The sequence below is a fragment of the Tenrec ecaudatus genome, chromosome 1 (assembly GCF_050624435.1).
Source record: "Tenrec ecaudatus isolate mTenEca1 chromosome 1, mTenEca1.hap1, whole genome shotgun sequence".
In the NCBI taxonomy this organism is placed as follows: Eukaryota; Metazoa; Chordata; class Mammalia; order Afrosoricida; family Tenrecidae; genus Tenrec; species Tenrec ecaudatus.
Genome location: NC_134530.1, coordinates 6,010,691 through 6,033,580, shown reverse-complemented (window position 1 = coordinate 6,033,580; position 22,890 = coordinate 6,010,691). Strand labels below are relative to the sequence as shown.

At 59.9% G+C, this 22,890-nt stretch overlaps 4 protein-coding genes and 1 non-coding gene across 11 annotated transcripts in view; 3 read left to right on the top strand and 2 right to left on the bottom strand.

The window, feature by feature from the left end:
* RANBP3 (RAN binding protein 3) overlaps positions 1-8,511 on the top strand; it is a 52,123-nt gene extending 43,612 nt beyond the window's left edge. For all 4 annotated transcript variants that reach the window (XM_075545465.1, XM_075545496.1, XM_075545486.1 and 1 more), the window contains 9 exons: positions 237-353; positions 1,270-1,376; positions 1,887-1,965; positions 2,628-2,724; positions 3,441-3,550; positions 4,755-4,875; positions 6,936-7,078; positions 7,195-7,378; positions 7,462-8,511. In XM_075545465.1, the coding sequence (XP_075401580.1) occupies positions 237-353; positions 1,270-1,376; positions 1,887-1,965; positions 2,628-2,724; positions 3,441-3,550; positions 4,755-4,875; positions 6,936-7,078; positions 7,195-7,378; positions 7,462-7,505 (1,002 nt within the window). In that variant the 3' untranslated portion in view covers positions 7,506-8,511. The remainder of the gene's footprint in view (positions 1-236; positions 354-1,269; positions 1,377-1,886; positions 1,966-2,627; positions 2,725-3,440; positions 3,551-4,754; positions 4,876-6,935; positions 7,079-7,194; positions 7,379-7,461) is intronic.
* On the bottom strand, positions 7,846-9,895 carry CAPS (calcyphosine). Its single transcript, XM_075545512.1, has 4 exons — positions 9,628-9,895; positions 9,375-9,552; positions 9,032-9,238; positions 7,846-8,955 (listed from the first exon to the last, which is right to left on the bottom strand). The coding sequence occupies exons 1-4, from the start codon at positions 9,708-9,710 to the stop codon at positions 8,854-8,856; spliced, it is 570 nt and encodes a 189-aa protein (XP_075401627.1). The 5' UTR covers positions 9,711-9,895; the 3' UTR covers positions 7,846-8,853.
* A 1,010-nt stretch (positions 9,896-10,905) lies between these two features.
* Positions 10,906-14,882, bottom strand: VMAC (vimentin type intermediate filament associated coiled-coil protein). 4 transcript variants are annotated; one of them, XM_075545433.1, is made up of 3 exons: positions 14,605-14,882; positions 12,762-13,015; positions 10,906-11,306 (listed from the first exon to the last, which is right to left on the bottom strand). In XM_075545433.1, exons 1-3 carry the CDS (start codon positions 14,793-14,795, stop codon positions 10,921-10,923), a joined length of 831 nt encoding a protein of 276 aa, XP_075401548.1. In that variant the 5' UTR covers positions 14,796-14,882; the 3' UTR covers positions 10,906-10,920. The 4 variants fall into 4 exon arrangements, 3 of the variants coding, with proteins under 3 accessions (XP_075401548.1, XP_075401555.1, XP_075401564.1); XR_012783921.1 differs by having other exon boundaries at positions 10,999-11,306; positions 12,271-13,015; positions 14,605-14,877; XM_075545440.1 differs by having other exon boundaries at positions 10,999-11,306; positions 12,721-13,015; positions 14,605-14,876.
* LOC142438160 (U6 spliceosomal RNA) lies at positions 14,027-14,133 on the top strand. Its single transcript, XR_012782589.1, has one exon. It is a non-coding gene; the product is annotated as a U6 spliceosomal RNA (small nuclear RNA).
* A 2,230-nt stretch (positions 14,883-17,112) lies between the features above and the next one.
* On the top strand, positions 17,113-22,284 carry NDUFA11 (NADH:ubiquinone oxidoreductase subunit A11). Its single transcript, XM_075545419.1, has 4 exons — positions 17,113-17,284; positions 20,694-20,786; positions 21,022-21,144; positions 22,121-22,284. Exons 1-4 carry the CDS (start codon positions 17,188-17,190, stop codon positions 22,231-22,233), a joined length of 426 nt encoding a protein of 141 aa, XP_075401534.1. The 5' UTR covers positions 17,113-17,187; the 3' UTR covers positions 22,234-22,284.
* The last annotated feature ends 606 nt before the right edge of the window (positions 22,285-22,890 follow it).

The following is a 22,890-nucleotide window of genomic DNA, read 5'->3' as shown; positions in this document are numbered from 1 at the left end:
TCTCTGGTTATGTTGATTCCCGAGCATCTCGCTCTTATCAAAGCCCTGCTCAGCACAGAGGGTTCTGACTCGTGTCTGTGTCGGCCCTCCGCTCTGCTCCTGTGCTGGATCTTTCCCGTACATCAGGAGTTTTCTGGCCAAGGCTTTGGGATTTCCTGCACAGCGCATGTGCTCTGAGGTGTGGAGCAGCCCCTTGCTGGCCAGGCAAACATGTCACTTGTTTGTGTCTCAACTAGGAGAAAGAGCCCCCCAGAAGCGAGTCCGGCAGCCCTGCCATGGAGGAGAGCTGCGAGAAGAAAGACCCCGCCCAGCAGGCATTTGTCTTCGGGCAGAACCTAAGGGACAGAGTGAAGGTGCCTGGGGTGCAGGAGCCCACGTACCCTTGGGAAGGCCTCACTTCCTTGAAGAGTTGGGGGCGGGGAAGCAAAGAACCGTGCCACTGGCATGGTGTCAGGACCTGTCCCCGCCACTGCCTTGCTGTGCCCTGAGGCCAGGCTGAGGGAGCACTTGCTCCTGCGCTCGGCTTGGGCCTGCCGCTGTCACCCTGCGAGGACGGCCTCAGTGGAGTCTGTTGACACCAGCCCTCGTGTCAGTGATGGGATGAGCAGAGCCTGGCCCTCAGGGGGGGCTCCCTGTGCCTTCCAGCACTGTGGGTGCTAGGGTCCTTGGGGTCTGTGCACAGTCCCTGGTCTCCACCCGAAAGTTACAACTGCAGGCACCACCCTGTATTCCTCAGAGGCAGAATTGCCCCTAGCTGAGAACCTCAGCTTCAGCACGTGGGGACCAGGGGTGGCACTGCTATAGATGGGCCACAGCCTTCTGTGGCCTTCACGAGCTTCCCTGGAAGCCTGAGAGGACATCTGGAGACTTGTCAGTATCACTTCAGCTCCTGCCATCGAGTGGGGCTCGGGCGCAGCACAGCCCCCGGTAGTGCACAGGATGCCCTACCGAAAGAGGAGCCTGAGAGCAAAGCAGCACACGAGGGCAAGTGTGAGAGAGGCCAGGAATGGGTGTATATTCATTTGGCTTACGTCACAAGAATGAAGCCTTTGGGCTGTGTCGAATGAGGGCGAAGCGGTGGGGCGGGAGCTGGTCCTGGCGTCTGGAAAGGTGGGGGTTCAGACGGAGTGGTGTCTGTTTAATCAGGGAACTTTGTCCCTCTCCTCAACACACACACACACACATACACACACGAAGGTGACATGTTGGAGTTGTACTCTGGGTGGGATGGTGGTGCACTGGGTCCTGAGTGCGCCCTCTCTCCCCCAGTTAATAAACGAGAATGCAGACGTGCCTGACGTGGAGAATGCCGGGCACCCCAGCTCAGAAACGCCAACTGCGACAAACTACTTCCTCCAGTACATCAGTAGTTCCAGGTGCGGGCGGGCAGAGGGAGTGAGGGGCTGCTGTCAGAAACCTTTGACCCAGGCCCCGGGAATCCTCAGGGTCCGGCCAAGAGGTGGCAGCCCCTGGAGCCAGTGGTGTGTCTGGACCATGTGCCTGTCTGGGTGAGTGGGTGGACCGAGGTGCCCGTAGAGAGCCCCCTGTCTTGATGACACCCATCTTGTGCATGTCAGCACTCCCGCACGGGGAGGCACTGGGATCGATAATGTCTTAAAGTGATAAGTGATGGCTGAGCTGCATTCGAGCTGCCGTGGGGCTATCAGGAGCTCCCACAGAAAGATCAGTCTGCTGCTGAGGCGTGAAACTGGGCTCTGTCCCCAAGGTGGCCAGCACCCCCTTCTTAACTGATGTAACTCTGCCTCTGGGCTTTGGGGAAGGCGTGGCTACTAGTCACACCCAGCTTGTGCATGTTGGGTGCTCTCCCAAGACCTCCCCTTCAGCACCCCAACATGCACACACACAGACACACGTATTCTCTCCAGTGTAGAGAACTCGACCAACAGTGCTGACACCGCCAGCAACAAGTTCGTGTTTGGCCAGAACATGAGCGCTCGAGTGTTGGTGAGTGCCTTTGGTGGGGACCCAGACTGAGGTGACATGTGAAACATGGCCACCAACCAAACCAGGAAGAGAAGGCCCAGCCAGGCTCAGCTTAAAGAGGGGCGGAGAGGCACGGAGTACAAGCTGGCGTACGTATAGCTGTCTGTTCCCCAAATCTGCCAGCCTCTGTCAGCATCACCCACAGTCTGCCGCCTGTTGGAGCCTCTGCGCCCTCCCACTCAGTTGGAAGGACAGTGCCTCTGGGGCAGCCCTCCCACCCGGGGCTGCTGGATCATCCTGGCCCAGGAGGTGCTTTATGGGCACAGCCATCCCTAGCCCTCCCTCAAACAGGACTACCTGCTCTGTGCCCACTCATCCAGTGCTCCAGGGACCCGCCTTTCGCCAGAAGCTCTAGCCTACCCTCCGGCCCAGGTGCTAGAGGTGCTCACCATGTTCCTTTGGTTCTTGGTTCTATCTGGGGAAGCACACATAGTCAGTGGCATTTGTGGCTGGGGAGCTGGCAGGGGCCTCCCAACCATCCCCAGGGCCAGTGGGTCCTCTGAGCTGTAAGGGAGAAGCTACTGGCCCTTGGCAGAGCCAGGCCAAGCTATGTCCTCGTGTAGGGGCCTCCATTTGCCAGGAACCCATGGACCCCTGGTCCCATGACCTCTGTCTACCCCCAGAGCCCGCCAAAGCTAAACGAGGCCAGCACAGATGCCAACAGGGAAAACGCCGAGTCAGGCTCAGAGTCCTCGTCCCAGGAGGCCACCCCTGAGAAAGGTGCGTCTGAGTCCTCCTGTCCCCCGCGGGCGGGGTTGGAGGTGTGGGAGAGGCCCATGCCAAGCCAGCGCTGTCTGCAGACCAAGGACTAAAGGCCGCCGTGGTAGACAGAAGAAGACTTCAGCCTGGGGAGATATGTTCCTCAGGACTGGTGGGTGGGGAGGCAAGAGCTCAGGCATCCTGGTCTCCCACATGTGCGGCGATGATATACAAGGATTACAGTAAAGTCATAGAGGAGAGAGAGTAAAATAAAGGGAGTCCGACGCTCACCTCAGCTCCTCCTGCTGGCCCCCGTGGGACTGGGAGACGTGAGGGGGTCAGTAGCATAGTCAGTAGGTCCACGCGGCAGAGTGTGGGTCCCTGAGCTCGCAGGAGAGGAGCCCTCATGCCTGCGTGGGGGAAGGAGCGGGGCTGGGGTGTCCTAGCGAGAAGAGTGCAAAACAGAGACCCTGCTTTTGTAATCAACCACGTGCTCACTTTAAGGCAGCTTCGTGGTTAAAGGGAGAATCTGGGGGACTGATTTTTAAAGCAGGATGATGTACCTGGACTTTACTTACATCGAACTGACCAAAGTGGAGGCTTTCCTACCGTGGAATACCAGCTTTCCAGAGTCCTTCTGTGATAAGTTAGGGAATACCATCCTCCTCAGACTGCCTCACAGAGGCAGCCGGCACCCGTGACCTCGAGACAGTGTTGTTCACCTGGTGCCCTTTCAGAGTCGCTGGCCGAGTCCGCAGCCGCCTACACCAAGGCGACAGCCCGGAAATGTTTGCTGGAGAAGGTGGAAGTCATCACCGGGGAGGAGGCGGAGAGCAACGTGCTCCAGGTGAGGGGGCCATGGGGCCGGAGCAGCCACTTTCTCAGAGCTTACAGGGGGGGTGGTGAATTTCCTTGAGCAAAGGGAGCTATTTTGAATCATTTTTGGTCATTCAGTGAATGACAGAGACTAAACCCCTTCTCTGAGTTCTCTCAAAACTGACAACTAAATATGGTGGCACCCAGACATCTCAAGTTTTAGGGTGGGGACCGGGCCACCGCTCCAGCCAGACATTTGCTCCGCTGTCTCCCTCTCCCGGGGCACGAGGTGTGTGTAATTCCCATTGATGGTGATGGCAGGGGGTGGGTGGGGGGGGGAGAGGTCGAACCAGCTCGTGCGCAGCAGAATGTTCGGAAGGAAACATGCCCAGCCCCGCACCGTCCTCACAGTGGTTAGGTTTGAGTCCAGTGTGGAAATGACTGGGTCAGCCCGTCCTTGAGGGTCTTCCTATTGCTCTGCACCCACCCTCTGCCGTGTCCTTCTCCAGGGACTGCGCCGTGTGTCCTTCTTAAACTTACCGCCGTCCAGGGTCTGCAGGCTTTTGTGTAAAGGACCAATGGTAGCTGTCTGCCGTGGCGGCCCACGTGTGGCCTTTTGTCACAGAAGTCTTCATTGCTGGCTTTGTGTGTGTGCCGGGCGTTTGGATTTGTGTTGTCTATTTTTGATAACAGTTCATTGAGGTCCACTTTCACCCTTTGGGTAGTTTTCAACACGTGTGCAGTTCTGCCACCGTCACCGTTTTTGTTCTCCTAGAAACACACTCCATGCCCCTCAGCAGTCCTTCCTGCCACACAGTGGTCAGACTCCCTTATCTGGGCCTGCCTCCTCCGGGCAAGTGCCCACCATGGAGCCCGTGAGACGTGCCCCTGTGTGTCCGGCTCTTCTCAGTGAGCTTTGTGTCTCATCTCGGCGTGTATCCGTCATCGCCCTCGCGCATCGGGGCCATCTCCTGACGGACACTGGGCTGTAGGGGTGGTGCTCTGGGTGGCCCTGTGCGGTCGCTTCTCGTGGGCACACCCCTGGGAGTGGGATTCCTGGGTCACATGGAGGTTCTACCTTGAGCCATTTAAGGAGCAATCTCATGGCGGGTGGGCCCTCAGCATCTCCAGCAGCCATGCCAGAGGGCCCCAGGGCCCTCGTCTCCCCTCACTGGCTGCTGTGCCTCTCTGGTGGTAGCTGGTGGGCCTCTGCTCACCAGGCGCGTCTGTTTCAGATCCAGTGTAAGCTGTTTGTCTTTGACAAGGCCTCCCAGTCCTGGGTGGAGAGAGGCCGTGGGCTGCTCAGACTCAACGACATGGCTTCTGCCGATGATGGCACGCTACAGTCCCGGCTAGGTGAGCAGCCCTGGGGCGGGTGGGACAGCCAACTACTCCTTAGGCCCACGGAGCAGCAGGTGCCGCCACCCTGGGGCCACCCTCATTGTTCTTCCCACTATGGTAGTCCGTGCATGCACACAGCACACGCTGTCTTGAATGCACAAGACCCACTCCTGAGTGTGCCGCCGATGGAACCGTCTCTGTGCCTGGACACATGTAGCCACACCCCCACTGGGAGCAGGCTCTGACTCATGCTGACCTCATCACATGCGGAGCAGTCTTGTCCCACCCCACCCCCACCCCTACCCCCCAGGGTTTTCACTAGGAAGTAAGTTTCCAGGCCTTTCTTCTGAGGCAGTTTCAGGTTTCCTTAAACCAAAGAGCACATGACCTATCCGCACTACCAGGAACTCCCCAGGGTGGGTGGGGGGGGGGGTTAGATACCTAGCACTGCTGGAGTGCACAGTGGGTGGGTGGTCTCAAAAACCATTTATTTTCTCAACAGCTTCCAACCCAATCCCAGTGCCTCAAGTCAATTCCAACTCATAGTGAGCCTTTGCGGCAGAGTAGAACCACCCTGAGGCCAGGTTGCTCAGCCTTATTCATGCTGCGACCCTTTAATAGTTTCTCATGTGGTGGTGACCCCCAACCATAAAATTATTTTTCGCTGCTACTTCATGACTATAATTTTGCTCCTGTTATGAATGGGTGACCCCTGTGACAGGGCCATTCAACCCACAGGCTGAGAACCGCTGCCCTGGGGTTTCTGAGAGTGAATCTGTGTGGGAGCACTCTGCCACATCTTTCTCCCCAAGACCAGCTGATGGGTTCACACCACTTGCCTGGCTCTGGACGCACTGCATCTCTTGCTCGTAGATTAGGAGGCCGGAGGCCCAGCTCTGCTGGGGGGGGGGGGGGGACTGTGGGGGGTCATTGTCTCGTCAACTCCCATTCTTGGATGCGTTCTGTGTGGACGTTCCCCACCATGCTCTGCTCGCTTGTTCTCTCAGGATCGTTAAGGAGCTAGCAGGCTCAGAAATGTTACAGTGTGGGCCGCAGTGCCTCTTCTCAGCCACGCCTACTGTGACATCCTCTCTCCAGTCCTTGCCCTCAGCTACAGGGCCCCTTGGACACTGCTCGGTCACGAATTAAAAGGCTCTTTTGGCACAATAAATGACAGAAGAACACCCCATTCTGCAAGTCAGCCTGCAGCCAGAAAGGCGGCCACTCTAGCCCTGGTCTCCATGCTGTGACACCTTCTCTGTGCAGGCATCTCGAACACATCCCACTCGTGGCTCTCTTCCTTGATGGTCATGGTCCCTGCTCATAGCTCAGGAGAGGTGGCCTCCAGAGGCAGTCTGCATGGGTCTTGTCTCCATAGCACAGCAATGGGGCTGATCCTACGGCAGGAGCAGTTGGCACAGAGCCAAGGACTGCCCTCTGGATTTACATTCCATTTGCTGTGATGGGAATACTCCCCTCCCCTCTCCCACAGGAGGGCCAGGTGCCTATGGCTGAGGGTCCCCTCAGACTCTCCCTTTTTCACTCCCCCTCCCTCCATTTGTACAACCTACCACCAGAGATTGACTTCCAGCCTCTGAGGGGACCTGGCGAGCCCTAGAGGCTGGTTCAGAGGAGTGGCCACGGGAGAGCCAGGACCCAGAAGGACCCCAAGACCCTCTGCTGCTCCCACATCCCTAGAGGCGTTGGAAACCCCAGCCCAGCCTCCGCACCCTTTCTAGTCCTGTCCCCCAGGGAAGTGGGCACTCGGAGCCGGGGCCCTGCGGACATCACATCTCTCAGTCCCCACAGCAGGCTGAGCCCAGTCACTCCCTCGGGCTCCAAGAGGATGGGGCAGGGGCGCAGCCAGGGTGGACGTTTCCTACCCTCTCCCAACACCCCCCCTCCTCCTCCCTGATCACCCCCTTCCCCAGAGGGAGCCGCCATTCTTGGCACCTGATTGATGAGCAGGCAGAGCCCCAACCTCAGGTCAGTGTGCACCCCGCCTGTGCAGCCTTCTGAGGCACTGCTGCGGCTGGGCCTGGGCCTGGGGCTGACGGCGCTGCCTGCCCTTGCAGTGATGCGGACCCAGGGCAGCCTGCGGCTGATCCTCAACACCAAGCTGTGGGCGCAGATGCAGATCGACAAGGCCAGTGAGAAGAGTGTGCGCGTCACGGCCACAGACACCGAGGATCAGGGTGTGAAGGTCTTCCTCATTTCGGTGAGACCCGGGGCACCTGAGCAGTGGGTGGGAGGGGCTACCCTCTGCCAGGATGGAGGGGGCCTGGCACTGGCCCCCATCTCAGACAGGAGCCTCACAGACTCCCCTTCCCCCAGGCCAGCTCCAAGGACACGGGCCAGCTGTATGCGGCCCTGCACCACCGAATCCTGGCCCTGCGCAGCCACGTGGAGCAGGAGCAGGAGGCCAAGGTGGCCGCACCGGAGCCAGGGGTGGCGCCGTCCAACGAGGAGGACGACAGCGATGATGACGTGCTGGCTCCCTCAGGGGCCACAGGGGGCGGTAAGCTGGGTCTTGGGCCTGGGCGGCTTAGGCGTGGCTTAGCGAGACCCAGTAGCTTGCATTGAGGCCCCCTCTCTCCACAGGTACCGGTGATGAAGGGGACAGGCCTGCGGCCGGGGGCACATAGCAGCCGGGCCACCACACAGCCGCTGCTCGTCCTTCTGTCCGTCCGCCCGCCCGCCCGCCCGCCCTCGCCCTCCCTGCAGCAGCGTCGCGGCAGCGTCTGCGCGGACTGGGCCCCACCCCCACTGGGCGACCGCAGTCTGGACCCGCTTGTCCTGTCCCCAAGCAGACTCGGAACTGCCCTCTGCAGCCTGGGCTCCAGACCTCATCATATTGATGAGCAAACCCCAGGACGCCCCTGAATTGAAACGGCACACCAAGACTTGTCACGCTTCTCACTGGGACGGGCGGGCGTCGCCATCTCCCCGAGGGCCCGCCCCGGGAGCCCCTTCCCGGGCGCACACTTTCTTTCGGCAGACCGTTTTTTATTTTCAGAGGGGTTTGGTTTCTCAGCTGAAGGAAGCCCCCTCCCCCATCGTCGCGCTCCCCACCTGAGCTCCTGGACCTGGGGGGCAGCAGGCTGCTCTGGGGCAAGCCTACCTGCCCGCCGGCCTGGAGTGGAAGCCTCTAAAGAGACTGCTGGGCCCTCGAGGAACCCCCTCCCACCTGCACATCACGTGGTGCGCACACCATCTGGCCGCAGCCTGCTTCTTGCCCGGCCACTCCTCACCCGGCCTGGGAGTTGCTGGAAGCCCGCCTGCTCTGGCCTCCTGGATCAGGTGGGGATCGGTCCCTGACAGCAGGTGACTCCCACACCGGCGATTCCACTCTGCCACCCACAGCCACTGGGGAGGCCATAGTGCCCACCGTGGACAGGCTCCAAAGGACCACAGATGATGCCAGTTGGCCCCTCCCGGAGCGGCTGCATTTTCAGCGGGGCCTTCACTGCCCAGCTGGCCGAGCACCAAGAAGACTCCAGAGGCCCTGACCAGAGAGCCGGTCACTCCTCTGCTTTCAGCCTTAGCCAACTAGTGACCAGTAAACCAGACCATGCCCTCGTGTCTCGAACATTTATGTAAGATCGTCCTATGAAATGTATTTGGGATCGACATTAAAACTTTTAACTAAAACCCCAGCCTCCTGCATGCCAGGGGCCACAGGACACTCAGCGCCCTGGACACTCGACCCTCCCTCCAGGGTGCCCCCACGGGGCTCTCATCTCAAGACCTTGCCCAGCCCTGTCTTCCTCCTGCTGAAGGGGCTGAGGGTTAAGGTGGGGGGCAGGGGCTACACTGGGAGAGGGGCAAAGCGGAAAGGGGGTGTGGCGGCCCCTCTGCTGGAGCCTTGAGCGGGAACCATTGTCTCCTTGAGCCCAGAGGTCACACCAGTGAAGCAGGTTTTGGGCTCAAGCTCGACCCCTCCCCCGCCTGCTTGGGCTTGGCGTCGGGGTCAGTGCCCGTGGGCGAGGCCGCTCACAGCCGCCAGGCGCTGGTCACCATGGCCACGAACTCTTCGTCGGAGTCCACAGAGGCGCTCACTCCGCTATAGTAGTCCTGGAACTCGGCCAGCGTGACCTGCGGGGAGGGGGCAGGGCCGGCCTTGAGAGGGAGGGGGAGGGAGAAGGGGGAGGGAATATGGGGCGGGGCCTACCTGCCCATCCTTGTTCTCAGAGTCGAAGCCGTCCAGGAAGTGGCGGAGCGCCTCCTCCTCCGTCCACTGGCCGCCGCGGACCTTGGGGTGGGCACGGCCGCTGTACACCCCGCGGAGGTCCTCCACGGTCACCACACCGTCCCCGCTGCGGTCCAGCTTGGCGAAAGCGGCTGCAATGACCGCCTCGCGGGCCTGGGACATGGGGGGCTGGGGTACCAGGACGCAGTGTTGGAGGTGTGCTGCGCTGGGAGATCGGTTACGCCCTACGCCCCCCCCCCCCCCCGGCCAGTATCCCCAGGCGCTCCAGGCGGGTTGGGCCCCCGGGGTGTGTTGCCGCCCCTACCCGCAGCGCCCGCAGGAACTCCTGCAGGTCCAGCGTCCCGCTGCCATCGCGGTCCCAGCGCAGGCACACGGCCTGAGCCTCAGCCTCACTCAGTGCCAGCCCCTGCTGGGCCAGGCCCCGCCGAAGCTCCCCCGCGTCTAGGGACCGGCTCCCGTCCCGGTCCAGGCGGCGGAAGAACCTGGGTGAGGGCGCGGTGGAGGGTCACCTCGAGGGCTGGGGACAAGCTGACCGGGAGCGGGGAGGGAACGCCCACCTGGCCAGGCCTTGGATCCCCGAGGTCCCGCGGGCCAGGCACTGCGCCCGGAGTTGTTCCACGGTGGCGTCTGCCGAGTCCATGCTGGGAGGGAGGAAGGATGCGTGGTTCCCAGAGGGAGACGGGAGCGAAGTCCTTCCTGCTGGCCACCCCAACCTGCTCACCTGGCCTCAGTCTGTCCTGACAGCCGGTCCCTGCTGCTTCCCGTTTGTCCCAGCACAGCAGCTAGGCAGGCCTGTTGCTAAGGGACCGTGGCTCTGGAGACTGGGTGGGGCCCCGCTTTAACCATCACTGTGCCAGTGGCCAAGGCCAATGAAGAATCACGTGGAGGTGGGGGGCGCTGGCTACTGCCCTGGCACTGGGTTGAGTACGAACCCAGCACTGCCAGGCCTGGGATGGAGCCAGACAGGTGGGCAAGCGCCCCCCTTCCGGCCACAAAGTGCCTTGTCCTGAGTTCCCCTGGGCTCCTGGGCCCCTCCCCACTTCAGAGATCAGCTCAGTGGGAGCCAGGGCTGACAGCAAGCAAGTGGCCGAGGGAACCCACAGCTCCTTCCAACACCCACGGCAACGGCAACATACTGCCCAGTGAGATCAGAGCCGGGCTGTGGCTGAGTCTGACAGGGCAACATTAAGCCCATTTCATCAGGGTTAGGAGCTGGTCAGGGTATCGTCACCCACATTTGGCTGGCAGTTTCCTGGGTCGCTGGCATAATTTGCCATCTCGAGTGAAAAGCAGTACCAACCGAGGGTGGTCCAACCCCAACACAAAACAGGAACCAAGTCACCAAAGTACATGGGCATCACGGCCCACGCGAAGGGGTGGGGGTGGATTCAGGCAGGCAGGGATCAAAGCAATGTCCTGTTTCCCCCTGCAAGCTTTCCAAACCCCGGCTTAACTCACACAGCCAACCATCTGCAGGCCACAGCTGAACAGCCTGCTCCCCAGCTTCGATCCACCACCCTTGTGGCGCCCTCAGATCTGCAGGTCCACTCTACTTGGCTCCAAAAATTCAGAGGGTTTGCTGCAACCCACAATTCCTTGGGTGGACAGAGGAAAAGTAACTGCATTGTCTAAAAGGTGGTAAGCATTGCTGTCGTGTGTGTGAACCACAACTTCCATGTCCCCGTTTTGGTGTTTTCCCCGCTTGGAGGAGGAGGGTTGCCACAAGAACACCCCTGCCCAAACCAGAGGCAGCCTGCCTGTTTCCCCTTCACCTCTGTTTCCACAGCTGTAAGATGGGGTGACTTCCCTGGGTGGCTGGGGTTGTAGAGTACGTAGTGCACATAGGTGGACTACCTGGCATAGCCCCATCCCCTTAAGCATCGCCCCCACCCCACGCCAGGGGGTAAGGATGTCAGACAGAGCCAGGCCAAGGCGGAGGGCTCTGGTTTATTCCTTAGCACAGACCGGCCCCGGCTGATCCTCCCCTGCAGAGACCAGCCCCCTTCTGCCGAGGAAACGGGGTCGTAGTGACTGATGTTGAGCAGCCGCTTGTGAGGTGCCAGGCAGGTGGCTCTACCCGGAGCGCTGCAGGTGGCCGTTGGCTTTGCCCAGCCGACAGGAACCCTGGCCCACAGCAGCTCCCGACGTGACAATTCCCTGAGGCGGTTGGAAACGGGTGGCCAACGAGATTGGGCAGTTGGGTGGAGTTGAAGATGTCTCGGGACCGGTCCTCTCCCTGGCTTGACAAAAAGGACCAAGTCTGGTGTCTGGGGCGCAGCAGTGGGGGGGCGGGGGGGGCGGGTGGAAAACAGGGGCATTATAACAGATCTCTAGGGAACACAAGGACCTCGCCAGAATCGATCAGGTGTGCTGAGGGTCCCTGGATGCCTTCAGGACCTACAGGTCCCTCCTGTCCACCAGGAAACCTCACAGAGCATGGGGAGGGGGCTGTGGGGGGCAGGCAGGCAGAAGGGATGATGATAAGCAAGCTGGTCAGGAACTGGAACTGGAGGTGGGAAATAGTTCAGATTAGCTGACTATGAAGGTCAAGGCCAAGTAACAACTGTCCCTGGGGGGGAAACTGGCCAGGGCAAAGGCCCGCATGTCCACCACCATACAGTAATGGTCCGGCAGGTCTGCCTGGAGGTTAGCATCTCCACAGCACCACGCCCCGCCCTCCCTTCTGGACCAAAGGTCCAGGGAGGTGCAGGGTTTGCTATATATATACATATATATATATGTATATATGTATGCCCCCACGTCCCAGTGCAAAATGAGGGGCAGAGGAAAGGCTCCCCTTTCTGGTCTGGCTACAACTTTTTTTGTTGTTTTTAAAGTGTTAAGTCTGATATGGGGGGGTTAGGGGGCATGTTCAGGCGGAACAAGAACAAGAATGAAAAAGAAATTTAAACAGTGGATAGGCAGTCTCCAGTAATGTGGAATTCGATTCTGTCTGAAACTCGGAGGCCCACAGGGGCAGCTCTACCCTGTCCTGTAGGGTCGCTAGGAGTCGGTGCGTTTGGCCTGGGTGTTTTGAGCCTGTGCCACCGAGAAAGTCTTTTGACTTCTACCCTGACTCTTAGCCAGCCTGCAGGCCAGAGCAGAACTGCCCCTGGGGGTTTCTGAGGCTGTGGCTCTGGATCGGTGTGGGCGGTCATAGCTTTCTCCTGCCAGGTGGCTGGTCAGTTCAAACCACCAACCTTTTGTTTAGCAGAGGGATACTTAGTGGCTGCACCGCCAGGGTTCCTTCCAGGGGATGGCATGGAGTGGTCTCACACTTAGATGCTTCCAGGTCCAGTAAGGTAACCTAAGAGTGGCAAGGCGGCCAACTGGAACTGACACTGCAGAGGGCAGCCTGGACTCAGACCCACGCAAGCCCCACTGAGTCTGCAGTTAGAAACCTGGATTGTTGTGTAAACACTGCCAAGTTCTTTAGCGAGGGTGAAACATCTGCACTTGACCTTCGGGCTGCCTGTTTGAGATCTATGGCTTTCTAGCTGGGGCCAATGTGTGGACAGGATTAAGGCTCTGGGGTGTCCCTGCAGGATACTGGTGACCGCCCCCTACCCCCACCCAGGACGCCCACAACAGAAGTCCCTGCAGGGACCCCACATGTCCACTCTGGGATCTACACTCCACGAGGTTCACACCGTGGTCCCCAACACAGCCGCTGGCAGGTGGTCCTCGTCACCTTCCCCACTGGTGCTGACGATTGCGGGGGTGGGCCCGCAAGGGTCCCTGGATGGGAGGGACCCCAGGCGCTCAGCCTCATCCAGAGTGGCCAGCAGTCTGGCCAGGGGCAGGCGATGCTGGCAGACATCCCGCAGCAGCTCGGCCTGGAGTTGCAGCTGCCCGATAAGGTCGTCCCTCTGGCGCACGGTGGCCTGCAGGTTGTGGACGGCGGCCTCGGAGGTCATCAGCTGTTCCCGGAGCGTGGCGATCTCACTGTGGGGAAGCAGGGCAGGGAGGGTGGGCACCCAGGACTCGGCTTTCAGCTTCTCTGCTCCCGGTTCCCTTCCCGGGGAGCCTTGTAGCCAATTTCCAAAACATTAGTGAGCCCCAAGTATGGGGTTTCTTGGCTGTGATCCTTAGGGAAGCCGACTGCCAGGCCTTTCTCCAGCAGGTGGTTCTGCTCCGTGCCCCTCCCTCTGTGGGAGTCAGTTCCCTTATAAGCAGCTGCCTCCAGGAAGCCTTCCCTCCAGCCCACAACCAGTCCTGGTTGTCCCACACTCGGTTGTCCCACACTATCACTGCCCAGTGAGACCCCACGAAACTGGGATCTCTGAGGACAGGGCCCTGGAAGCTCAGGACAGATGGATGAATGAACCACCCATCCACCCTTGAATTCATTCTTTCCCCAAGGCCCTCACACCTCCTGCTGCCTAGGTGCCTCCCTTGTTCCGTCCACCCTCAGCTGCTCCTTGGGCTGGTTATTCCTGTTGCCTGAGTCAGTGCTGAACCCCCGTGGCAACCCAGTGTGATTAACAGAACTGCTCTATTAGGCTCCAGGCTGTCATCCAGAAGGGAGTGGAGAGCCAGGCCTTTTTCCCTCAGAACCACTGGACAAGTTCAAACCATCAGGTCAAGAACCTGCACGGGCTCCCAAGGGCCTCTTGGGCAGGCCCTAGAGTCGATTTTGCCATGTGGACAAATCACCACTGTTTTCAGAGGGGCCAGAAAGCCACACTGTGACATCATCGCTAAGCTCCACATCCAAACCTTAGCTCGCTCAGCTCACTGCCACCAAGCCAGTTCCCACTCACAGGGAGCTTACAGGATGGCTCAGAACTGGCCTTGGGTTTCCGAGACTAACTCTTTACAGGTGTAGAGAGCCTCGTTGTTCTTCCGAAGAGCAGCTGGTGGTTTCAAACTGCTGACCTTGTGGTTAGCAGCCCAGTGTGTCCCCACTGCGCCACCAGGGCTCCGCTATAAAAACAGATGTCATAATAAAAAACTGTGCTTGCTTCGGCAGCACATGTACTAAAATTGGAACGATACAGAGAAGATTAGCATGGCCCCTGCGCAAGGAAGACACGCAAATTCGTGAAGCGTTCCATATTTTAAAAAATAAAAATAAATAAAAACCTGCTCTGGGGTTTGGAGCCACCAGTGGCGCCAAGGGAGAAAGACGGGCTTTCTATATCAGTAAGGATTTAGTCTTGGAAAGCCACAGAGGAAGTTCTACTTTGCCCTGAGTTGGAATCAACTGGATGGCAGAGTTTGATTTTCGGTTTGGCCCTGGAATAGATTCCAACCCACAGGGAACAGGTCGGGCAGAGTAGACCTGTAACCTTGAAGGAAGCTGCCAACTTCTTTCTGGGGAGCTGCTGGTGGTCCAACCACCGACCTCTGGGCTTTAACCGCGGTGGCACCAGGATTCAGTTGAACGTTACATAGTGTCAATGTGGGGGCTTTGGAGGCAATCCCACGTGATGTAAGAAGTTCCCTTGGCCTTCCTGCCTCTCCAAAGCCGGCTTGGCCCCCCTTCCCCCTCCTACGGGAAGTCCTCCTGGTCGGCCGGCCGGGAGCCTCACCAGTCCTTGGCGTGGCCGAGCTCCTCGAGGGCGGCACGCAGCTGCTGGTCGTGGCAGGCCAAGCGCTCGGCCTGGGCGCGCACGGTGCACTCGGCTGCGTCCAGCCTCGCCTCCAGCTCCACCGCGCGCCGGTGCATGGCCGCCAAGTGCGCGTTCGCCTCTCGGATTTGTAGGGCGGGTGGCGCAGACATGGCCCTGGCCGGCCGCGGTCCAGGCCCGGCCACGCCCCCGGGCGGCCCGGAACCGACAGGTCCGCCTCCGGACGGGCCACACCTCCCGAGACCCCCCTTTTCCCTTATGACCTAAGCTCGATTGGCTGCCATCCGCCAAGCCCCGCCCCCAGGTCTGACCGCGCCCACCTCCAACGTGAACAATCACACTTGTTTCGGCACCTTAAAACTCCGGCCCTGAGCCCAACAGACCTCCAGGATTGGCTAAATCTGGGTAGAATACGCCCCTAGCATGGCCCCCTTTCCCCTGCGGCTCGGGCACCCAGATTGGGCACGCCATTTAGATAGGGTCCGCCCTACTCAAAAGCTAACACACACATGGATTGGTCCGAACTCCGGGAACAACCAGTGTGCCCCCCGCCCCGGCGAGGGTGGGGGAGGGTCTCGAGTTCGATTCGGGAGTGGCGATTGGCCACGTCTCTGTCGGGGCAGTCCCGGGCACGGGCGCGACTCTCACTGATCCGTGTGGTCGCGGATTGGCCAAGTTGTACAAGGTTGTGGCCGCGCCCGCGAAACACACGCAGACTTCTTGTGGGTTTGGGCCAAAGCAAGGAGTACATTGGACACAGGCCACGTCTTGCTAAATTCTAAGACCGGGATTGGCCACTTTTTTGTTAGGCCCCCTTCTCTGGGACTAGCCACGCCCCCGAATAGGCGCACGAGACTCAGATTGGCCACGGGGCGTGACCACGTCCACATGTTGATTCTGGTTCCTGGAGTGGCCACGTGCTACCTGTGTGCTGCCCTCTAATAGCCGGTTTCCTATCAAATGGAGGGGTATCCTTGCTGACCGAGTAGAAGGAAGGACGGAAGGGAGGGAGGGAGGCAGGGTGGGAGGGGCAGCCACCCAGTGTTGCATTGACTAGGCAAAGGCTTAGATTGTATGGATCGTAACAAATTACGAATACCGTTGCAAAGAATAGGAATTCCGAAGCATTTCCTCGTTCACATGAGGAACTTCTACAGAGCCCGAGGCGGTCCTTCGATCGCAAGATGGGAATGTTTAGTTTAAACTCAGGAAAGGGGATTATTCATTCACCGTGCTAACGCCGTCTACTCTGAGCAGAGTCTGAAAACCTGAGCATGACATCTGGACTGCAGGAAGATTCACTGACAGCCTGTGACAGGCAAATGACACAACCCTGCTCCCTACAAGTGAAGAGGGTTTAGCGGCTAGAAGCACTTACTGATGAAGATCAGAACGGGTCACATGTGAACACAGAGAAAACAAAAATCGTCACAAGACCGATAGACCCACATCACCACAAGTGGAGAAAAGAGGGGAGTGCTCAGGTATGTCCTATTGCCTGGAGTCACCCGCAGTAGAAGCGGCAGTCGGGAACGCATAAGACGTGTCGCGCTGGACAAGTCTGCTGCTGGAGGCTGCCTGCCTGAGGGGTTCACGGGCAAAGGTCTCACATACGTGCACTTGATCCCAGCGACAGTCATTTTCAACCGCCTCCTACGCCTGTGAAAGCCGGGCAGAGGAAAGGGAAGCCGGGAGAACGGATGCTTTGGGGCTCGGGCATTGGTGCAGAATGTGGACTGTGCCTTTGACTGCCAGAAGAGTCGAGAAATCCGTCTGGGAAGAAGTACAGCCAGAATGCTCCTTAGAAGCGAGGCTGGTGAGACGTTTGCGTGGAAACTTTTGAGACTGGTGACTTTGCATATGGTATCAGGAGAGACCAATCCCATCCCCCCAAAAAATACAAAAGAAAATTTAAAAACCCGACTGCCATGGAGTGAATTGTGACTTTGAGAGTGTGTGACTGGTTACAGGCGTGGAGAGCCTCGCCTTGCTCGCGCGGAGCAGTTGGCAGTGGCGAACTGCTGATCTTGTGGGTTAGCAGAAGGGCACTGAAAAAGAGCAAGGCCTTCGAGGAGGTGGATTTGACCCCGTGGCTGCAACAATAGGCTCAAACAGAGCAACAGTGGGGAGGATGGCGCAGGATCGGGCCTGCGATGCTCGGTTGCGCACAGGGTCACCGAGTCAGAGGTGACGCAAGGGCACCTAACAATGGAGCCCGCCTCGGGATAACTAGTTCCCGCGACACTCCCGCTTCTCGACAGGGCGGCACCTCCGGCGGGCACCCCCTCGCTAACCTAGGACCCCCTTGAGCGGAGACCCGCCCGCCCGCCGCGCACTCAGCCAGCCTCAGTTGGCCCCTCCGGGAACCCCTGGCACCGCCGCCGGCCGCGCGCCCGTGCCGGTGTCTGTGAGTGAGGCTGTCAATAAAGTTGCGAGCTTGTTGCCGTCGCGTCTCGCCCGGAAGTCTCGCGAGAGCGAGCGGAGGCTGCCCTTGGGTGCGCCGAGCCGGCTGGGGCTGCAGTGCGGGCTCGGGGGAGCGCGGCCATGGCGCGGTACCTGCTTCGGCAGTACTGGGACATCCCTGACGGCACCGCGTGCCACCGCAAGACCCTTGCCAGCACCAGCATCACCGGCACCACCGGTGAGCGCCCGCCGGGCCCCGGAGGCGGAGGCCGCGGCGAGGTCACAGGCCCCGGGGTCATGCCCAGGCGGTCTGAGCGCGCCCCGGGGCGCTGGGAGGTCTTGCGGGGGGCACTTGGGCGTCAGGAGAATGCCGGCGGCGGCCGTGGGACGCTCGGGAGCCCTTTCGTGAGGTGGCCGTGGGGGCGAGAGTCACGGGTCCCGTGGCAGGCCGGGCCGCGGGGATCACCGGCGGCGGAGCGGCCCGTGGGTGCTGGGATTTTGCGGGAGGTGCGGAGGGGTTCGGGGGGAGGTGGTCAGGAGGCCAAAGTGCTGGTGGTCAGAGGAATGAGGAGTCAGGAGACTTCCCAACAAGGTGCCCAAGATTTGAATGGGTCGTTATTGGGGTGTTGCCAAGGGGCACAGAAGTTAGGGAAGTTTTAGATGGGGACAAGGTTGGGGGTTTTTTTGGTACCCTGGTCGCGGCGGTCAAGGGTACCCGCAGTTTTCATTGGAGCCACTGGAGAGGCCCAAGAGATCCTGTAGAAGGTGCGCCTGAGGCTACTGTAGATGCCTGGGGGGGGGGGGGTCGAAGGGGGAGCGGGGGTTGATGGGGACCCAAAAACCCCAAACCTGTTGATCCAACTCAGGTGATCCCAAGTGTGCTGAGAACTGCTCCGCGGGGTTTCCAAAGTGGCTCCCTAGACAGTCCCCAGGACCTCTAGTCCCCAAGCATCCCACTGTCACCTTGTTTTTCATTGCCCTTGAGGCGCCTCTGAGCACATACACTAGGCAGGCACAGGTTCTCAACCTTCCTCATGTGGGGAACCCCCAACCAGAACATTATTTTCGTTGTTACTTCATCACTGTCCTTTTGCTACTGTGATGAAGCGAGCAACCGCCGTGAAAGGGCCGTTCGACCCCCAGGTTGAGAACCACTGCACTCGAGGGACACAATAATAGCCACTATGTCAGCCATCTGATGGAGCCTGGTCTTTATTCTCACGGCCTCTACCAAGCACAATGGCTTTGTTCTAAGGAGTGTTCTGGCAGCCCATTCTGTTAGGACTGGAAGAAAAGGGAAGCGGACCCAGAGCCTGGGTTTTAATGAACAGGTTTATTAGCGTTATCGATCTGCCCCCGTTGTTTGGAATGGAATGAGAGTAAAGGGGGCAGGGTGAGGGAGACTGGAAGACAGAGTGAAGAGAGAGTAGCCGAAAGTAAGAAAGGGAGAGCTAGAGAGAGGAAGAGACAGAGGGACGTGTGGCCACAGGAGAAGATAAACTCAGCGTGAACAAAGGAATCCCGTGTGAATAAACTTCGGGGACAGAAATAAATGATCATGTCTAAAAGGAGCCCGCGCGTCCCCGATTGGCTGGCTATGGCACCAGCAGAACTTTGAAGAGAGGGGGGAAGTTTTCTGGGAGAGGGTGGAGAAGGCGAGGTGTCAGCTCAGTGGGGACGGAGAAGGGGTTAGAGGTGCTGGCTGTGACTGAGAGCCGCAGTGTTCCTCCTGGACCCTTTACGTGATACGTGCCGTCCTCACCAGGACTCATTCAGACACATCGGTTCTTCTTCAGTCTTTTGACTAGCTGTGTGCATACATAAGAGGCCTTGGGTCAGGAGCACCGGCTCTGCTGTGCTTTGGGGTCACTTCCAGGAGTTCCTGGGGGGCAGCTGGGCCCCTGCCTCCGTGAGGGCTGGTTGCAGAAGTGATAGTAGGATGGGATCGTTGGCAGCGCCGTCTTTTCTCTGTTGCTCACGGTGCTGTCTCCCGGTCTGGTTGTGAGGAGAGAGTTAGTTATGTGCTGCGGGGTCGGTTCCTGGCTGAGAGCCCATCTCTGCCGAGGGCCACTTGGATTGGGTGAAACAGCTGTGGCGAGCCCTGGCCTCCTGTTTGGGGCATGTTGTCAGGAGCAGCCAGTCCCAGTAGTAGTGGTTGTCGTGAAGTAGTGGTTGTTAGCTATCACCCAGAGCGACCCGCTGCACAGCGGTAGGAACGCTGCCCCGTCCGGCGCCATCCTCAGCTGCTCCGATACCTGAGCCCGTTGTTGCGGCCCCCGTGTCCCTCCACCTCGACAAGGGCCTTCCTCTTTGTCACTGCCCCTTCTGCTTCACCAAGCAGGACGTTCTTCTCCAGGGACTGGTCTCTCCTGACGACACAGCCGAAGGATGGGAGACGAAGTCTTGCCACCCTGGCCTCTGAGGAGCACTCTGGCTGTCCGTCTTCGGAGACGGATTTGTGTGTTCTTTTGGCAGCCCGCGGTCGGTACTTTGATAGTATTCTCCAGCCCCTCCGTTCAACGGCATCCGTTCACGGCAGTGTTCCTTATCCAGTGGCCGGCTTTCACGTGCATAGGACAAGTAACATGCTTGCTTTTCAGTACTCTAAAGGGCTCTTACTTATGCAGCAAGGTTACCTAATACAACACGTCGCGGGTCCTCGCAAAATGGAAGGCTCACAACAGAATAGGTTGACACAGTGGCTGCGGCAAAGCCCTGATTGTGAGGTGGCGCAGGACTTGACCACGGAGTCCCTCGGGTGCAGATGGCTGCTAACCAGAAGGCTGGAGGGTCAAGTCCGACCAGAGGTGTAGCTGAAGAAAGGCCTGGCTATCCACTTTTTAAAATTCAACCACTGCATCTCCGTGGAGCAGAGATTCCATGTGGACTTGGAATCAACTCACTAGCAGCTCCCCCTCTGTACCACCCCCACCCCACAAATCACCACCACCATGTTCAGGGGGAGTGGGGGGCTTCAAGACATTGTGGGAGAATCTCATTATCTTTTTGTACCCCCCTTCCCCCCCCCACACACACACCGTACTTAACAAAGCCCCCAGGTGTTTGGTGAGCGCAGCCATTACTGCCCCTGTTTCTCAGAGGTGTGGAGGGGCCTGTGCTCACTGCCCTGGAAGCCCAGAGTGGGGCTGGGTGGGAGCGAAGGGCGAGGGGGCGGTTCTGAAGACTGAAGCTGGGAGCGGCTGGGTGGGCTTGGACAGCACTGGGAGGCAGGTCGGGGCCGCGGGGTCACCATACACTGTTGGAAACGCTGCTGCGATAGTCATTAGAGAATGTCTTATGAGAACTTGGACAAGGGGGTGCACAGCCGCGCCTCCGGGGAAATTAAAGCAGGAGGGGTCACTGGGGGTCGTCGCGCTGAGGCAGTAGGGAGAGAATCAGAGCAGGGTGTGGTCTGGGCATTTTAACACGGCAAGATGTGTGGTGTGTGCAGCAAGACGTATGGTATGTGCGTGTGCATGCACGCTGGGTTGGGGGAGTGGTGGTGTGCCCGAGTGCTCACACCTTAGTGTGGAATGAAGTCTCCCCTTGGTCAGATTCCAGACTGTAGGTCCCAGCTGGTAGCTCCCAGCCCCACCTCTCTCCGTTAGAGGCGGGACTGGTGTCTGATCAACCCTTCCCCCATCTAGGCCTGATTGCTTCTGCCTACAGCCTGGCACTCAACCCTCCGGGTACTTTCTTTGAAGGGCTGGCCCGGGCAGGCCGGTACACGTTTACAGCAGGTGAGTTCCCCGCCCAACCCCCCAGCTCCATCCAGCCTACTCTGGTTGCTTGGGGGGGTGGGGGGGGCTATTGGTCTGGCCCCCAGCTCCCAGCTGTTGTCCATCGCCTTGGGTCCCTGGGGGAGGGACTCCCAGAGGATCACCTCTGAGCTGGGCAGGATGCATCTGTGGGAGTCCATCCAGGAACACCTCCCGCTGTGGCCCTGGCACCCACCCTGCCCATTCTGCCCCACAGCTGCCATTGGCGCCGTTTTCGGCCTGTCCTCCTGCATCACTGCCCAGGTCCGGGATGAGCCGGACGACCCCCTGAACTACTTCATCGGAGGCTGTGCTGGAGGCCTGACCTTGGGGGCACGCAGTGAGTGAGCCCCTCCCCATCCCATAGCCCTTCACCCCGTATCCCTGCCCCACAAGCCCCCAGTGCTCAGCGTGGCTCGGCCCCGTCAGCCCCTCCCTCCACACCAGCCACACAGGCTACCCTTTGTACCTCCGACTCCCGGCCCCTGCCCCAAGACCTTTGCATGAGCTGTGCCCTCTGCCTGGAGCGCCCTCCCCAGATGTGTGCACGGCCCCCTCCCTCCCTGTCCCCACCACTCTGTGGACAGCTTTGTATCTGGCTGCCATGCTCACCTGGACCCCTGCCCTCCTTTCATTCCCCACCCTCCCTGCCCATGACCTGCAGGGACCTCCCTGACAGGCAGGAGGCTGAGGTACCCTGCACAAGGACATCTTGCCCTCTTCCCCCAGAGGTGGCCCCAAACCCCTGGTCTGTGCTTGCCTACGCCCCCTCTCCCTGGCCTGCCCAGACTCGTGTCCATGTCTTTGCCCCCGTGGACAAGTGGAGCTGGCAGGCCAGCTGCTGTGATGGGAATGGAAGGTTCCAACAGTAGGCTGAGGCCCCTAGGCTGGACCCTAGACTGCCCCTTCGAGGGCCTGCCATCCACCACTCACCAGAGCCTTGGAGGGGGCACCTAGCCTCGCCTACCAAGCCGACCACGGATCCTCTTCCCAGTCCCCGCCTCACCCTGTGTCCTCACCCGGCCCGGGTATTCGTTCTCTGCTCTCGGAGTGCCATCTTTTCTGAGTGCCTGGCACCAGCCTAGCCTTGGCCTTTCTCAGACCACGAGCCGGGGTCAGCATGGGTGTCGGGCTTCCCTTGAGGAGAGCAGCCTGCCCATTCCCTACTGCAGTGGGGCTCCACCCCAGCTATGCTCGCTGCTGCTCCTGCGACTCCACCCTCCAGCGGGCCCTGGGCGGAAGCTACAGTCCTGGAAACAAGGGAGCAGGGTCGTCCCCCCCAACTTAGCTGACCACATCTCCTCTCGCTTCCACAGTGCACAACAATGGCGTGGGCGCCACTGCCTGCATGTGCATGGGCACAGTCGCTGCCCTGGTCAAGATGGGCCAGCTAGAGGGCTGGAAGGTGTTCCCGGAGCCCAGGGTGTGAGGCGCCTGCCTGGGCGTGTGGACGCGTCTGCAAATAAACTGTGTATGTGTGTGTGTGCGTCCGCCCTCCTGTCCATCTGATCCTGGGGACACGTGCTGCAACAGGAGGATCGGGACCCAGGCGGCAGCAGAAGACCCACCCCGCCGCCCTCCCTGGCTCTGGGGTGCTGCTGCTGAGCAGCCCCTGCCTGGGTCCCCCTGTGGCAGGGCAAATTCCTGGAAGTGGCCGCCCCCGCCGCAGGTCAGGAACCATCCCCTGGCGGAGGCCAGCAGAGCAAGTGGAAACAGGCCCCCAGCCCAGCACTGCCTCCGCGTTCCTGCACGCTGAGCGCTGAGTCCTGGGCGGCTGGCAGGTGGGTGGCCAGCCATGGCGCGCCTGGAGCCCGGGCTGCCGCGCCTGTCAGCTGGTGATTTAGGTGGCCCCAGAATGCTTTCCAGACCTGGCTTGGAGCTGCTGGAAAGGCACTCCAGCAGGCCGCCTGCCCCAGAGTGTAAATCAGGACTCAGCCCCTCCCTGCGGGTGGGCCCAGTGCACAACCCTTCACCACCCTCACCTGAGACCGCTGCCCCTGCCCACCGGCCTCCAAGACCAGGACTGGAAAATGCCTGGATGTTGGGTGAGCAGCTGAAATGAGGCACGTGCAGAGCCCAAGCTGGG